This window comes from Saccopteryx leptura, chromosome 3 (genome assembly GCF_036850995.1).
Source record: "Saccopteryx leptura isolate mSacLep1 chromosome 3, mSacLep1_pri_phased_curated, whole genome shotgun sequence".
In the NCBI taxonomy this organism is placed as follows: Eukaryota; Metazoa; Chordata; class Mammalia; order Chiroptera; family Emballonuridae; genus Saccopteryx; species Saccopteryx leptura.
The window spans coordinates 349,003,984-349,022,396 of record NC_089505.1 but is presented as its reverse complement, the minus strand read 5'-3'; the positions used below and the strand labels follow the sequence as shown (position 1 = coordinate 349,022,396).

At 35.9% G+C, this 18,413-nt stretch overlaps 1 protein-coding gene across 3 annotated transcripts in view; it reads left to right on the top strand.

Annotated features, from left to right (window-relative positions):
- Positions 1 to 18,413, top strand: part of CSMD3 (CUB and Sushi multiple domains 3) — a 1,231,016-nt gene that overhangs the window by 958,035 nt on the left and 254,568 nt on the right. For all 3 annotated transcript variants that reach the window (XM_066379371.1, XM_066379370.1, XM_066379369.1), the window contains one exon: positions 6,374 to 6,490. In XM_066379371.1, the coding sequence (XP_066235468.1) occupies positions 6,374 to 6,490 (117 nt within the window). The remainder of the gene's footprint in view (positions 1 to 6,373; positions 6,491 to 18,413) is intronic.

The window sequence follows — 18,413 nt, the reverse complement described above, 5'->3', positions numbered from 1 at the left end:
TTGGCATCAAACATGAACTACCAACATCTACAAGATCACTATTATTAGTAGAATGTGCATATGGTACTATGGAAGACCTATCCAAGGGATACAGTTATTCTTAAGCCTTTGTTATAAAATGATTCTTTTTTCTTTCTTCTAAGAACACATCCCTGATGGAGAACATAGTGCTAGAGAATGAAAAGAATGCCTACCTATCCAGCAAAATCAAAGGAATAAATCCAGACAGTCAGTTAGGTGGCAGATGTAGAAGCTCATAGCCTACTAAGTTGACTTAGTGAGTCATTAAAATGGTTTACAAGCCACTAATTACAACATTAAGATGAATATTTTTTTTCATGTGGAATTATAAGACAAAAATAATTCACTAGTAACAAAGACTGATTTTTGCTTTTTTCATTTAGGTGAACAGATGAAGCAACAGACAAATCATAGCACATAAATAAATGTAAATGTATCAAAGTAATGAAGAGGAAAATTAAGAGTAAAATAAATCAGTTACTTAGAGTAACAGTTTATAATTAAAGTGGTATTTATCACCATTATGATAATATAGATGTATTGGCGGCTTACGATTTAAGGCAGATAACAAAATGAAGTATACATGCTCACGTAGGAGACATGAAGAGGAGAATGAAATTAATAGATGAATAGTTAGGTATTTTTACTAAGATTAAGGTTTTGAACAATGAGGAAAAAGCAGTAGTAATTTTTATCTTAAAATCAATACTGAGAATAATGGCTATCTTGCTGTCTAAATTACAAATACACATCAAAGAGATTAAGGTTATAAAAGTCCTTCTTTAGAAAAAAGTAAAAAGACTCCATGGGAGATACAGCTTTCAGATGTATTTTATATCAGGATTTATGATTTGTAGCATTCAATGAAGCTATAACCAGGCATAAGTATTTTATTAGCTGTGGACCAGCACTTGTGTAAGGTACAGCAGTTCTTTCAAACTGAAGGAGTCAAGGGCCACATCTTGTAAATTTTTGATTTAATATATCATGCTGCTCTTTTGTGACCTGTAAGAATTCATCTCTCTTAAAATTACCGAACTTGCTTTCTGAGAAAAGAATGTATACATTATAAAATAATTTCTATTATTGGTATAAATTGTACATTACACAAGTGAAAAGACAGATTTGAAATTGCAAGTAGTTTAAGGCTGCATTGAATGTATCATAAAGTCTGTAAGATGTATGGACATTCAAGGAGTACCCTTTCCCTATAAATGGTTTGGGATTCTTCTATTTCACTCAGGGGGAGAGCCCCTCCTCCTCCTCCTTCTCTTCATCATCCTCATTATTATCTTAATCTTCCTCCTCCATCCCATACACATGATCAAGCCATAGGTGGGAATCTGTTCACTGAATGTATGGAAGCCTAAACGCCCACTTGCAGTCTTATCCTCTGATTTTTCTGGAAACACTACACCTGTCTACTCCATCACTGCTTCATAGTTCAGAAGTAAAACAAGATTTTACAATATAGTTACAACATGGGCACATTTTACTTACACAAGTCAAAGCCTAAAATTCAACCAAATGAAGATTTAAGAAAAAAGGACAGAAAAAGAGAGAAGACAAAGAATAATACATAATTAAATTGTGTTGTTGATTTCACTTACTCAATGAGAGATTACTCCAGAATGAAGAAATGTTTTCATGAATTTGCAGGTGAAGTGGTAGACAGGAGTTTGCTGATTGCTGTTTCATCCGTGGAACTCAGTATCCCTGTGGCTCCCATATTGTAAAAACTTTATCATTGAATAGATTTCTAATGTTTAAAGATACATAATCTTTCACATAATACTATCTTTAAATATAAAGCAACAGTGATTCCTGGAAATTGAAGAAACAGTGATGATTTTGATCACAAAAAGAAAAAAAATAGGTTTTCATAGATTTATTAAGAGAGGGTTTGTCTCAATTTAGTATTGGATTTAAGTAAATTTCTGGAGTAAATGCAACCAAATGAAATGTTAGTGTTATATGCTGACTGTGGAAAACCAATTTATAGTAGTTTGGTCTTGCAAGCATAGTTCATGTAATCATCCAACAGACATTCATAAGGTCCCTTTTGACATTTAAAAACCTTTAAAACACTTTGGCTGTAAATGTATACATAAAACACAGTTATATAGTAATGCAAAATCATAATTGGTTACAGTCAATAATATAAATCTTGCAAAGTATACCCGGGGGATGTTGGTCCTGTGAGATGTTACACTGGAACAGTCTCCATGACCATGTAAATTTGTAAGAAAAAATGATATTCCCCAAACCTACTAAAGTCTCATTAAAGTCTTGTAGTAAGAAACCTTATTTCTTTTATCCATGTATTTCACAAACTTAGTTAACCACAGACCATTTTTTCTCATAACTCTGGTGTTCTACAAAATGCTATTAAAATGCAGATTTAAAGTAGTCATAGCATCGCACAAATTATCAGTAACAGGTGAGTTCTTATTTTTAATGCATTCCAATATTAAAGGCTGTTTAGAGAAACAGTTTGAAAAAAGGCCCACAGGTACAAGTCAAATGACAAAAATAAGCATTTAATTAAAAGCTCTGGCTTCCTTTTATCTTCTACTGATTGTTAACAGATACGGAAAGATAAAGGCTGCCTTTTCCCTACTAGCCAATAAGATGGAATTAAAAGAGGGAGAGAATATGAAAAGCTTTTAGGAACCAGTGTTAGAAAAATTAGTAAAGTTAACCTGGCATAGTCATTATTTCATCTGGATTTTTATAAATATAAAACAGATTATAAGAAGTGCATTTCTCACAGTAGAGCTAATTTTTCTTTATTTATATGTACACACTGCATAAAATATTTTCAGTCGCTACAGTATTCAATATATTGAGTACAAATTAGGCCATGCTGTAATCACCGACCAGATGAAACATAAACTTATTGCTAATAGTATGAGTAATAGAATCTGACATATCAGTCACCAAAAGGACATGTGATTACATGTAATCTCATATATATTCATCAACGGTTTAAAATAAAAACATTTATTTTTTTATATTTTATATTATATTTTCAACAAAAGCTTTGCTAGATGTCCATTATGCAAAATATAATAAAATATACAAAACCAATCAAGCCATCAGTTGCACCTTAATGTGGAATGGCAGAATATTCATGACTGAGTGACGAAGCTAAACTTCAGTTAGAAGCTCTCACTTCTATTTATACTTTCAAAAATTATAAATAAGATTCTTATCACATACATTCAAAGCATTGTAATTTTGGAGCACCTTAACATCAGAAAAAAAGTTAACATAAAACGTATTACTTAGTGTTGAATGATTCTCTCCTCAGTAGTGTTATCAGTTGAATAAAGTTATCAGTGCTGAAATAAGAATGCACCTGACTCCTCTAATTTAAACATTAATGAGTGATGACAGTGATGTCTCTGTGGTTATTATCCTCACTGTCAATTTATTATAATACTAGGAAGTTCTAATTTTAGTATCTTTAAGTCTAACTATTTATTACCATTTCATAAAACATTAAAAGAAAAAGAGGCAGAACATTTATTAGCCACCATCTCAATACAACATGCTGTTTGTGTGGTGTGTATGTTTAATATATTGCTATAGTTTAAACTTTGGCTAGGAATCAATCAAAAGTATTTACTTTTTCAAACTCTCATGACTCTTCTCAAGGCACATAGCATACCCCATCCAGTTCTCTTTAAAAGGGAAATCAGACAGTAATTTCAATAAATTACCACCATGAACCCCAACCTATGTCTCCTTCAGACCTTTCCTCAGGTACAAAGGTGTGTCACTAATGAATTCTATAGCTAGTCTCTCCACTTTTGTTGTTAATCTTATCTTTTCCAAGACTCTAGGTGAATGGTCCTGACCCCTTTGTAAAATTTCTTCCTCACTATTTTTTCACATAACAAAAACTCATTCATCTTTGCCTCTTCCCCTACATTCTCCTTCTGGTTATGATTAAGTTTCTAATTACTTTTCTATTTCTTTATACACCACTTACTCTTCATCCAACTACAGTCTAACTCAGGGGTTGGGAAACTTTTTGGCTGAGAGAGCTATGAATGCCACATATTTTAAAATGTAATTCCATGAGAGTCATACAACAACCCGTGTATGTTATGCATTATCCAAATAAAATTTGGTGTTGTCCTGGAGGACAGCTGTGATTGGCTCCAGCCACCTGCAGCCATGAACATGAGTGGTAGGAAATGAATGGATTGTAATACATGAGAATGTTTTATATTTTAACATTATTGTTTTTATTAAAGATTTGTTTGCAAGCCAGATGCAGCCATCAAAAGAGCCACATCTGGCTCGCGAGCCATAGGTTCCTGACCCCTGGTCTAGCTACTGCCTCTCTGCTCTAGTTCAAGGGTTAGCAAACTTTTTCTGTAAAGGGCCAAATGGCATTCTGGGCTTTGCTGGACACATGTCTCCATCACATATTCTTAGTTTTTGTTTTGTTTGTAACTCCTTAAAAATGCAAAAATTTCTCTTGGCATGAGCTGGATTTGGCTTGCCATTTATAATTGGTAAAAAGTTGCTCTGGTCGAAACTACCATATTAATAATACCAAAAATTTCCTTTTTGATGTTTGAGAGAATCTTGCACAAGTTCAAAGCCAATGAAGAGGTAAGCTGGAGGAAATCAAACTACGAGTTTTAATACTCGTAGTAATAACAGTTAAGAAGTGATACCATTGGGCTTCCTACATGCTTATAGGCATCCTGCAACAACCATGGCCACCCCCTCCACAGACTCAGCCTAAAATACTGAACCTGCAGAGAAAGAAATCATCACTGGTGCCCTAAGGCAGGGTGGCTCCAGGCTGTCAGTTAAGTTCCTGGCCTGAGCTCACCAATCAGGAAGCTCATTTCACCTCTGAGGGGGGGGAAGGCAGGGCCAGCAGGCTGGCAGGCCTAGGCAAAATCCCCCTCAAGGGAGCCATGAAAATAAGAAAGAAGCTCTTTACTCCTCTAGATTGACAAATCTACTCAGACTCCTTTTTCATTTATTACCACTTTGCAAATCTTAACTTTCTTGAACACTTCGTTTAATTAAAACTTTCTCCTCCCTTGGTTATCCAGGAACTAATTTATCTGTAGCCACCCTCTATCTGATCCTACCTGGGCATTCCCCAGACCTCTCCTTGGCCATTTTTTCTCATTCTACATACTTTTCAGGGTGACATTATTCATTTAGGGAATATCAAGTATCTTCTTTAAGCTTTGGATACCTAAATTTCTATTCGTAGCTCAGGTCTCTCTCTGAGTTCCAGAACTATGAATTTTAATGCATCCCGGGTTTTGGGGAATGACAGAACCATCATCTACACATTTTCCAGAGACATTGGTTTCACTCTCATCTGTTTTAGGAAAATTGAACATTGGGGTCTCAGGTAGCAAAATGTCTGCCTCTGTATAGCATTGGCAACCCATCTGATTTAAATAAGATAGAGATTTGTAAAAGAATATGTTATTTAGATGAGAGAGTGAATATATTTGTACAACCACCCTCGTACCATGTATAGAAATATTTAATTTGGTGACAGCATAATCAAGGTTAATTTTTAGTAGTTTTTCAAAACCTGGCAATGAATAAATTTCTCACATATGTAATTGCTCATCATTAAAATGAGATGATTATCACCCTGGACAGTTGGCTCAATGGTAAAATCTTGGACCAGCATGTGGATGTTTGGATTCAATTTCTGGTCAAGGAACACAGAAGTGCCCATCTGCTTCTCTACCCCTCCCCTTCTCCCTTCTCTCTGTCTCTCCCTCTCTCCCTTTATCTGTCTCTCTCTCTCTCTGTCTTGCTCTCTCTCTTCTCCTCCTGCAGCTATGGCTTGATTGGAGTGAGTTGGCCCTGGGTGCTGAGGATGGCTCCACGGCCTCCACCTCAGACACTAAGAAGAGCTCAGTTGCTGAGCAATGAAGCAATGCCCCAGATGAGCAGAGCATTGTCCCCTAGTGAGCTTGCCAGGTGGATCCCAGTTGGGGCACATGTGGAATTCTGTCTCTCTGCCTCCCCTTCTCTCACTGAATTAAAAAAAAAAGATTATAATTACCCTCTTATCATAAATGAAAATAGGCCCTCCACTATTACCTATAGAGATAGCACCATTATACATTAGTATATTACTTTTTTTCTGAGGAGGTACATCATGATGTTTAAAATGTTCTGTTTGCACATAATTTCTTAATTAAAATAATTGACAAGGGCATCTCATTAAAATATGAAGGTACATGATACACCTTAAAATTTAGTAGTCATATTTATATTAAGAAAATATTCATAATATAATTAATAATCTTTTTTCTAAAAATAATGTTTTATCATTTTTATTTTCTAGCACCTTGTGGGAGTCGTTCTACAGGTTCAGAAGGCACTGTTTTATCACCAAACTATCCAAAAAATTACAGTGTGGGACATAATTGTGTTTATTCTATAGCAGTTCCTAAGGAATTTGGTAAGTAAGATTTAACTTATCATGTAGTATTTCATTACAGACATCTTTATTTTCCACTACATGCTTTACAAAAATATTAGTTGTTTTTAATGAAAATATTTTCAATTTATTAAGTACTTTACTCTGCAATCCTTTTAGATAGCTTTATAGTAAGAAAAAATTGAGGTCGTTTTATTCAATCTGAATTTACAGTCAAATACACAGGTGAACAACAATATAAAAATGAAAACAGGATTGTTTTTAACTTTTAAAAATAAGTACATCCAGTAACCTTGCAAGTGCCTTCATATTTGAATCATATAAAATGGGAAATTACCAGAGCATAAAGCAGTCTGTTCTGCAAAATATGCATAAAGTCAAATATAGAAATATTATAATGATGACAAGAGTATGTAAAAAGGCATTCATATAAGTTTTATATTTTATTAACATATTTCCAGAAAAAGGAAATTTTGTTTTTAAGCACTTACCTCCTGGGGTAGTACTGAATAGTAAAAGACAGCAAAGGACTTTTCAGCTCATTTTGTCGACCTGACAATCTGTTCTGCATTGGGGTTGAGAAGACAATGCGTCCTTTGCTGCCGTTATGTCTCCCTGATCACAATTCTTAGAAGTCACTTACCCAGCTTCTAAAGGTTTTGGATCTGAGATCCTGCTGAATCTAACCAAGATTAAGCTCTGTTTATGAATGGATTGGCAGAGGAAATTGAGCAAGTGGTATAGTTTGGGAGAAAATCTGAAAAGTTCAGACTTCTAGAAGTTAGATTTATAGCATTGTGTTGTGTGGCAGAGGATTTGCTATAGCTGAAATGCATGTGTGGGTATGGGCGACTCTTTTAGCAGAAGGATATGGATGTTACCATATCAAGGATTTTGGATTACATCTTGACTTAATGTTTCTGCTGATATATAAAATAAGCTGATGCTTCCAGTCCAATTTCTTATAACCAGTTACTACTTATATGTCCTCCTATTCTCCCTTCTGAAACAAGTCCAAGAGTTTCAACTTATGTGAGAGAACACTGTTATCAGAAATGAAGCACTAAACATTTTATTTTAGCCCTGAAATAGTGGCAATACTACTAGCATTAATAAGGTGTCCATTTCTGTATTCTATAAAATAGTTCTTTTTCCTAGCATTTTCATTGGATAAGTCACATTTGACTTCTTGTGATAAGAACAATACTGTAGAAAAAAAAATCATCTACTTAATTGTGTTTACTTATTTATTTATTTACTTATTTATTTTTGCCTTTTGTGCCCAAGAGCGTCCTTTCTGTGCTATAAGTGCTATAGTCCCCAGCTGCCAAAAATGTTACATGGTTGCTGACAGGATCCCAATGATGATGTTCCAGAATACTTCTGGGCTATCTGAGTTCTCCTTAGAAGCCACTGATTTATTTTATTATACTTAGTTATTTGGATGCCATATGGCCACGAGGATGAGAAAGAGGAAAAAAATAGCTATTTATTTTCCTGACAGGTAGATATACTGATCACCTAGAGATACTTTATAGTGGCCTATGTATTTTCAAAAAGAGAAGGGAAAATAGTGATTAGAAGTATACTAAGAGATTCCTAAAAAAAATGGAATATTTATTTTATCAAGGTTAATGTAAGGCAAATTATATTTTTTTAATGTAAAAATAATGTGACTAGTAATCAGTGGTTTTTAACACCAAGTTTTTAAAACAAATCTTGGATTATTTGTGGATAAAATGAAGCATATTTTAATTTATTAGTAAGGAAGTTGATTTTATTTTTATAAATGTTACATCATTCTTTGTTTCAAACTACATGTAAAATCACAGAGACTTGAATTCTAATTTCAACCTATTACTTCTTAGCTAGCTGTCTTTGCACAATTATATAATCTCTTTGAGACTCTATTTATTTACAAATTGAGGATCATTATGTCTACAGAGCACAGTTGTTGTATATATAAAGTATGTTTTACATAGGTCATGCTCAATACCATTACAGTTTTGGAATCAGATTGCTGGGTTCAAAGCCAACCCAGTTTGTTCTTTTTCATTGGACAAGTCACATCACCAAGCTGAGCCTTACTTTTCTCATCTATAAACTAGAGATGATAAAGCTTTATCACATAGGGTTATTTTATAATTAAATAATGTAATTTATGTTAGTGATTGGCATAATAACACATAGTAAATCATATACAAACATGTGTGCACATACAGACACACTTTTCTTTATGTTCACATGTATAACCCCCCCCCAAAGATGAAATAAAATGACCTAGATTACCCAACTGGACTACAATCTTAAGAGTAGCATGACTAAAAATAAAACATTTGTATTGTGTAGTTCAAGCATAAAAACAAATATTTATTGTTTCACATCTCTAATGGTTATCCAATTACCTAATGATCCCCTAAAATTTGGGAGAAAAGTAGCAGAATTAAATAATTACTGATCATTGACTTTTTCCTATCTTACCCCTGCCTACTTGCTGTGAGATTATAAGCAAGTCATTGGGTCTCCACAAATAAAATCCGTTTGCTTCTTCTGGTTCTCACTGTTCCATCATTTCCTTCCGTTGCCACATTGAGTTTTATTTTATGCCTTTTTTTAGTAACACGTGATAACATATCACTTCTTGCCATTTTCTCTTTTCCTGTCATTTATCCCAAATTATAATCATGCCCTCTATATCTTTTATATGCTGAATATATATACATATATATTCACTCTTAGAATTTTATTTTGTAAATCATTTAGCATGACATCTGTTAAATGCACTCAGTTCTTTCACTGAGATTGCATCTTTTTATATGGATTAAGGATCTAAAGTTGTTATGTAAGGAGAAAATCACATACAGTTGTTACCTATAAAATACTTTAAATCTCTCATCGAAGATCATCTACATCAGTGGTGCCCAACCTTTTTTGGGCCACTGACCGGTTTAATGTCAGAAAATGTTTTCACAGACCAGCCTTTAGGGTGAGATGGATAAATGCACAAAATAAAATTATGCAACCGGCGTAAAAACTGTGGTATTTTAAAATATAATTGTCGAACTTATGAGACAAGCGTCAAGAGTGAGTCTTAGATGGATGTAACAGAGGGAATATGGTTGTTTTTAAAAAATAAAACATCGTTCAGACCTTAAATTTATATAAATAAAATGGAAATAATGTAAGTTATTTATTCTTTCTCTGGGACCGGTACCGGTCCGTGGCCTGGGGGTTGGGGACCACTGATCTACATGATTGTGCGCAAGGCATATTATCTCTGAAAATTCTAACAGAATGTTTCCCCTCCGATGTTGGAGCAGGTAACAGAGTCTTCAGATAATACCAGATAAGCTTATTTGGTTTTTTACACAGTTTGTCTAGTACCAAATTATTTCTGTTTATTTTTGACTGGTGTAGAATTGAAGTCTTGTAAGTTAAATGTGCACCTGAGTGATTCTACTTTACTGGTTGATTGAGCAAATACTACTATTTGGTCTATCAGTCAATTTCTATCTTTAGGTTTTTCTCAATAAGAGAATTATCAATTATAATACTTTCATGAACATCATTGGACTTCATTTGTTCTTCATATTAGATTCACTTTGGGAATACTTACTCTACAGTATACCAGTTGTTTTATATACTTAGAAAAATAATAATTCTAGATCAGTTGGATAGCATTTGTTGATATTTCACTTTCTTCTATACAATTAAACCATTTCAATTGAATTTTTTAGATTACAAATACCCTATTTTATTAATAAAATATTTTTAATTTTTTCATCTTTCAAATTTTAGTTACTAGTTTTTTTTCACTTACAGTTTGGTTGTTTAAGTCTTCATGCATTATTTTAAGTGCCCAAAAGTGCAAGACAGATTTTATTGTATTTTGGGTTTGGTATAGATAAGGTGCTCTAGAATGTAGGAGAACTGTTGACATTGTTACCGTTGAAATATTTTTATTAACATGTATTTACACATAGAGTGCAGAGGCCAAAATCAAATTACATGGAGAGGGAATTAGTAAAATCGGGGAATAAATATTTCAAATGTCTACTTCAACAAACCTGGCTGAAAAAAAAGGCAAATAAAAGTTTAGGATAAGAGCCAAAATAGGGTGTAAAGACTAACATTTTTCTGTTTTGCTGTTTGTTTGTTTTTGTGTTTTTTCTGGAATAGAAGATAACAAAGTTTTTATTTTAGAGAAAGACAGTGCAGGGGGCAAAATTAAAGATTTTAGATGGACTAAATGGTAAAGCAAAATGCTTAAAGCAGAAAGGAGATGGGATTTTAAAAATAGAGAACCTTTTAAAACTATAATTAAGAAGAAATTATTTATACTTCGTAACATAATATCTGAATTACTTTTTATTTGGATTTATTTCTGAAATTATCACCTCATCCCATTCCCCCACCCCGTCCCCTTTAATCACCCAATCCTTACATGATGGGCTTATCTATAAAGGATATGAATTCGTGTTCTGGGGCTCCCATAACAAAATGCAATAAATGAGACCATTATCTTACACCATACACAAAAATGAACTCAAAATGGATTAAAGTCTTGAATGTAAGATCTGAAATCATAAAATACAAAGAAGATAGCATAGGTGCTATATTCCTGGATATCATCCTTATAAGTATTTTTGTGAATTTGGTACCAACAGCAAAGGTAGCAAAAACAAAAGTAACAAATGGATTTATGTAAAACTAAAAAGCATCTTTACAACAAAGAAAATCATCAACAAAATGAAAAGGTAAACTACTGAATGAGAAAAGATATTTGCAAATCACACATCTGATATAGGATTACTATACCAAATATTTACAAACATCATACAACTCACCAACAAAACAAAATTTGATTAAAAAATGAGTAGATGATTTGAATAGGCATTTTGTCCAAAGAAGATATATAGATGGTCAAAAAGTACCATACTTCCCAATGTATAAGATGCACCTTTTCTTAGAAAAATTTGGGGTCTAAAAACTGGGTGCATCTTATACAGTAGTTGTAGATTTCTTTTACTTGTATTTCCCACTTTTTTGTGCTTGTTTTTGCCCTCATTGTTGAAGACAGTGATTCGTCATCAGACACAGATGAGGACAACCTAATGGATGCAAGTTTTGACAGTGATGAGGAGTTGTATGAATTTTATGATGAATAAAACTTGAGTTCAATAACTTTATGTAATACATTTGTTTTTAAATTTTGGACCCCAACATTAAGGTGTGTCTTATACATGTGATCATCTTATATATGGGGTAATATGGTACATGAAAAGATGTTCAACATTCCCAATTTTTAAAGAAACACAAATGCAAACTACAATGAGATATCATCTCGTACCTATTAGACTGGCTATTATCAAAAAGATAAGAAATAACAAGTGCTGGAGATGATATGGAGAAGAGAGAATACTGGTACACCATTCGTGGGATTGTACATTGATGTAGCCACTACAGAAAACAATATGGAGATTTTTTAAAAATTAAAACTAACATATACTCCAGCTTTTTCACTTCTGGGTATTTACCCAAAAATACAAAAACACTAATTTGAAAAGATATGAGCACCCCTATTTTTATTGTTTACTATAGTCAATATATGGAAACAACCTAAGTGTCCACCAATGGATAAATAAATAAAGAAGATGTGATACTACCCACTGACTACAAAAACATTTTTTAAATTAAATAAAATCTTAACATTTGTGACATAGAATAAGTCAGACAGTAAAATATAAATACCATATGATTTTACTGATGTATGGAACATAAAAATAAAATAAAAACAAAAGCAAACTCATAGATGCAGATAACAGAGTAGTGGTTACCATAGAAAGGAAACAGTAAAAGGATGAAATGTATAAAGGGGGTCAATTCTATGGTGACTAAATGAAACCAGACTTTTGGTGGTAAGCATTTTGTAGTGTAGACAGTTGTTAAATTATAAGGTTATATACCTGAAACTTAAATAGTGCTATAAACCAATATAATCTCAGTTTTAAGATTAAGTAATTAAAAAAAGAAACATAGGTCTCAGAAATTAGAAGGAAAATGCAAGAACAATGAAATGAAACTAAGATACACACACACTGTATCTAAATGTATACATATATGCTTTTTCCTTTGGGAAATCTGAACTTTTTAATATGTAAATATATGTTGTTATAATTTTGACCTGCATATGTAAAGTTGACTCTTTTGATCTTTTATGTTAAAACTAATAGCCATTCTTTTATTCTCTGTATCTTCTCCTTTAAAATTTACATATATCAAACCAATGGTTGCAAACTTTTACTCTTGGGGACCAGTGACCTAGGCAACCAGGAAGGAAAACACACAATGAATCAAGTTTTATCTTACTTCCCATAACAGTGCAACATGGTGTGAGCTGGTGCTTGATTCCTAAACTCCACATGTATGCTGCATTGAATACTATATGTTTTTCCAAATGCTTTTTGACTATTACACATGATTTGAAAATGCTCTTAATGGTGCAAAAAGTTGTTCAAATGAGCCTACAAGTTCCAGTGATATCTAATACAGCCTCAATAGTATTTTCATTACTGGTACAGGCTGATAAGTAGCAATCACTTAGAGCATAGGTGAATTTGGGCTAACATCATTGGGTCAATATTCTTCATTCAACATGAGAATGGTTAACTCTTTTGTGGACCAGCCAGAAAGTGCTGGCAGACCAGCAAGAGTTCGTGACCCGTTGAAAAACACTATTAGATCATTTTCACTTTTGATCTTATATTTAAGTATTTGTAAATTATCAATTTATATTCAGCATTATTGACATAATATATGTTGTTGTTACCTGTTTTTATAGTTAATTCAGTTATTTATTGTCACTAATATTCCTCATTGTAAAGCCAGTAGTCGCCATCGTGGCCATTCAGATGCAGATTCGCATTAGATTTGGACAGCCAGTAATGAAACAACAGAGTCAAGAACTGGTGGGTCATTACCTTTAATACTAGCTTGCACCCAGCAGGCAAGTAAAAACACACACTGGGCTCCAAAACCCACTCATTCAGTGCTCACAAAGCTATTGACTTATTCAAGTTTCCTAGAATCAAAGGTTTCTAGCTCACCAGCCTTATTCACCTCTGTTTCCCAACTCCTTCCCTCTACACAAACTCTGCACTAACTGGCTTCTCCCTCAGCACTCCACCATCTTGGCTGCTTCTCCTGGCCTCCTCCACGTGGCCTTTCTCTGCTCTCCTCTCGAATGCTAATTTCAGAAACCGAGAGAGAGCAAGCTCCTGGTCTGCCCCACTTTATAGTGTAGAAAACCAAAACTTTAATCCAATATACAAACAAGGAAGTCTCTGATAGGAAGTCACTTATCATAGGCATAATAAGATTCCTCATGAGAGTGCACCACCCTACATCAAAAAGGATGGGAAAGGCTTAGTCCTAAAACCAAGCCCCAGGCTATAAGGATCCTGCCTGCCTTCAGCCCGCCCACAACACACATTAATATAATCATGCCTGTTCCAAGCAAGAAGGGCAACTAATATCACCTGGGTGATGGGCTTCCCTGTGGGCAGCACCATCTTTAACAAAGTGAACATAATATATTTTACCTGCCCAACACCCATATTTTAGTAACAAATTATTTTGTGATGCTTTTTGTATGTTCATTAAGCTAGTATATTATTTCAGTGACATTTTATTTTTTCTGATATGACATTTTCAGTAATGAAAGAACTCTTATGGGCAATAAAGGTTTTTTATATTTTATATTTAGAGTATATGTCACTTCATTTTTTAACAGAATTACATCAAAATCAATGATCAGTCTTTTCTAAATATTGAATTTACTTATGTAAATGACAATGTTCACAAAAGGTGTGTTTGTTTGTTGGTCAAATAAGTTTGTAAATAATGATATATATGTTTGCATGCTTATAGTTTGCAATGGATGTGGAGGGACAGGATGTAAGCAGGCAGGATTCTTATAGCCTAAGGCAGTGGTCCCCAACCTTTTTTGGGCCACAGATCAGTTTCATGTCAGAAAATATTTTCACGGACCGACCCTTAGGGTGGGACGGATAAATGTATCACATGACCAAGACAAGCGTCAAGAGTGAGTCTTAGACAGATGAAACAGAGGGAATCTGGTCATTTAAAAAAAATAAAACATCATTCAGACTTAAATATAAATAAAACGGAAATAATGTAAGTTATTTATTCTTTCTCTGCAGACCGGTACCAAATGGCCCACGGACCGGTACCAGTCCGCAGCCTGGGGGTTGGGGACCACTGCTTTATGGTAATGGGGGGATTACTCTATGTTACTTTTGTGACTATAGGATAAAAAAACTCTCTTTTTTTAACTTAACATTTAATAGTAAGGAAAATGTGATTACTTGTATTTATAATGATATTATTTAATTATTTAGGTATTATTTATGTAATTATATCTGAAGGTATATTTGGTTACCAGGTAGAACTAGAACCCCTTGCCATTTTCAGTTTGATTTAGATGTCAAAACTCATGATACCATATGTGCTCTAAGAGAGTGTGAAAAGCTTTATTACACATATAATGAGGCTTTCTGAGAATAACAGGGCAAAATCTCAAGGTGATCCAAAATTGCCTAAGGGACCAGAAGCTGAAAGGGTTGCAGTGTTATTGTGGTTAGGGAGTAATACTGGAGTGGAAGTTCCCTAGTACGGGTCAGGGCTTTTTGTAGTTTGAACATCTCCTGGTTCTGAAGGAGCTTGTTGGTCAAATAAGTTTGTAAATATGATATACAGTGTGTCTGTGAAGTCATGGTGCACTTTTGGCCGGTCACAGGAAAGCAAAAAAAGAAGATAGAAATGTGAAATCTGCACCAAATAACAGAAAAACTCTCCCAGTTTCATACCTATTCAGTGTAGTTCGATGTGGGCTCATGCACAGATTTTTTAGGGCTCCTTAGGTAGCTATTCCATATAGTGTCTACAGACTCGTCAGTGACTGATGGCCTACCAGAACGGGGTTTCTCCACCAAACTGCCTGTTTCCTTCAACTGCTTATCCCACCGAGTAATTTTATTCCTATGTGGTGGCACTTCATTATAAACGAGCCGATATTCATGTTGCACTTTGGTCACGGATTTGAATTTAGCGAGCCACAGAACACACTGTACTATCCTCTGTACTGTCCACATCTCACTGGCATGGCCGTGGGCTGCTCCACTGTATACATGGTGTTACGTCATCATCTGCACATGCGCACATGCTGCCATATCATCCTACAGAAACTGGGAGGGTTTTCCTTTTTTCTTTTTTTTTTTTTTTTTTTACCTAGGGGGGAAAACTCTTCACTTTCTAATCTTTTTTTTAAATTTTTTTATTTTTTTAATGGGGCGACATCAATAAATCAGGATACATATATTCAAAGATAACATGTCCAGGTTATCTTGTCATTCAATTATGTTGCTTAACCATCACCCAAAGTCAGACTGTCCTCTGTCACCTTTTATTTGGTGGTGCAGATTTCACATTTCTATCGTCTTTTGTTGCTTTCCTGTGACCGGTCAAAAGTGCACCATTATTTTAAAAACACACTGTATATGTTTGCTCGCTTATAGTTTGCATTGGATGTGGGGGGACAGGCTGTAAGCAGGCAAGATCCTTATAGCCTAAGGCTTAGTTTTAAGACTAAGCCTTTCCCACTCTTTTTGATGTGGGGTGGTGCACTCTCATGAGGAATCCCATCATGCCTCAGATAAGTGACTTTGTATCAGAGACTTCCTTATTTGTATATTGGTTAAAGGTTTTGATTTCTGTACTATAAAGTGGGGCAGACCAGGAGCTTGCTCTCTCGGTTCCTGAGATTAGCATTAGAGCAGAGAGCAGAGTAAGGCCACGTGGAGGAGAGGAAAGGCAACCAAGATGGTAGAATGCTGAGTGAGAAGCCAGTTATTGCAAAGTTTGTGTAGAGAGAAGGAGATGGGGAACAGAGGTGAATAAGGTTGGTGAGCTAGAAACCTTTGATTCTAGGAACCTCGGATAAGTCAGTAGCTTTGTGAGCACTGAATGGGTGGGTTTTGGAGCCCAGTGTGTGTTTTTACTTGCCTGCTGGGTGCAGGCTAGGATTAAAGCTAATGGCCCACCAGTTCGTGTCTCTGTTGTTTTATTACCATCTGTCCAAATCCAATGAGAACCTGCATGGGACAGGCAGCTGAGATGGTGGCCATGGCTACTGGCTTCACATTTGGCATAGTCTGTGTCAGGATTCAAAATTTGGTATGGAGCCCTCTCACCCCCCCACTTTTGAGCAGTGGAGTAGAGGACTGGCTGCTGTTATGGTTCCCCGTGGCTGTCCTTTTGGGGGCCATAGGCTGGCTGACTTTTACAGCCATGCATGAGGAAACTGAGAGCTCTGTGCAAGAGGCTGCCTGGGACCTGCAAACCAAGCAGTGGAAGGAGCTGGAGCAAACGTGGGAGAAACAGATGCTGACCCTGGAGCTGGAGGAAGCGCTGAGGAGGAGGCCGACCAGGTTCGTGAGATTTGCTTGGAAATGGAGCAGCCACTGGAGAAGGAATCACAGGTTTGTGAGTTGCAGATTGCCCTGAACATTGTGGAGAGCCAGCAGCAGCAGGAGGCCAGAGCTGGAGCTGCAGGGCCTGCAGAGCAGAAGGCGGCAGCCTGGATCTCAAGCCTGGCAGTGGGAGCTGGTGTTTCCAGTTCATCTTTAGAGGATGAGGAAAATCGGGTTGGAGTTGCAACCCGCAGTCTCCAGAAGGTGAGAGCCCAGCAGCAAGGAGTACTTACTACACCCCTGGTAGGTAGGTCTGTGATTTTGGGACATAGGGGTGGACGCAATCATGCTCTCTGGAGCAGAGATGGAAATGCTGATTGCCACTGCCATGTGCTCCTCTTTGGGACAGTGTAGGACCTGCCAGGACGGCAGGGATGAGGGTGGTGGCTGAGGCCCCATGTGCGTGGACTGATTTCTGGACTATGACTGGAGTGGGCACTGGCTCCTTTGTTGGATGGACTTATGGATTTTGGACAATGTGAAATACCCTGATGAAGGTAGGGGGAGGTTTTACTGGAGGCCCTTCCCCTGCCCCAGGAAGACTTTCAAACAGCTAGAAAGAAGGCCGAGGACATTTTGCACTTTTGAGAAAGTGCTCAGAGACTGGTGAATTGTATCTTTGTAATTGTTGAAATGGTATGATTTGTCATGTTGTAATTTGTGTAATGTGCCTAATTTCCTTGTGCAAGAATACCTGTGCTTTAGATTATAAAGCAAGCAAAAGGGGTGGAATGTTGGTCAAATAAGTTTGTAAATATGGTATATATATGTTTGCTCGCTTATAGTTTGCATTGAATGTGGGGGGACAGGCTGTGGGTAGGCAGGATCCTTATAGCCTAAGGCTTAGTTTTAAGACTAAGCCTTTCTCACCCTTTTTGATGTAGGGTGGTGCACTCTCATGAGGAATCCCATTATGCCTCAGATAAGTGACTTTGTATCAGAGATTTCCTTATTTGTATATTGTATTAAAGGTTTTGAGTTCTGCACTATAAAGTGGGGCAGACCGGGAGCTTGCTCTCTCGGTTCCTGAGATTAACATTAGAGCAGAGAGCAGAGAAAGGCCATGTGGAGGAGAAGAGAGGCAGCCAAGATGGTTGGGTGCTGAGAGAGAAGCCAGTTAGTGCAGAGTTTGTGTAGAGAGGAGATGGGGAACAAAGGAAAATGAGGCTAGTGAGCTAGAAACCTTTGATTCTAGGAAACTCAGATAAGTCAGTAGCTTTGTGAGCGCTGAATGAGTGGGTTTGGAGCCCAGTGTGTGTTTTTACTTGCCCGCTGGGTCCAAGCTAGGATTAAAGGTAATGGCCCACCAGTTCATGGCTCTGTTGTTTCGTTACAGTCTGTCCGAATTCAATGAGAACCTGCATGGGCCAGGTGGCTGTGATGGTGGCCTGGCT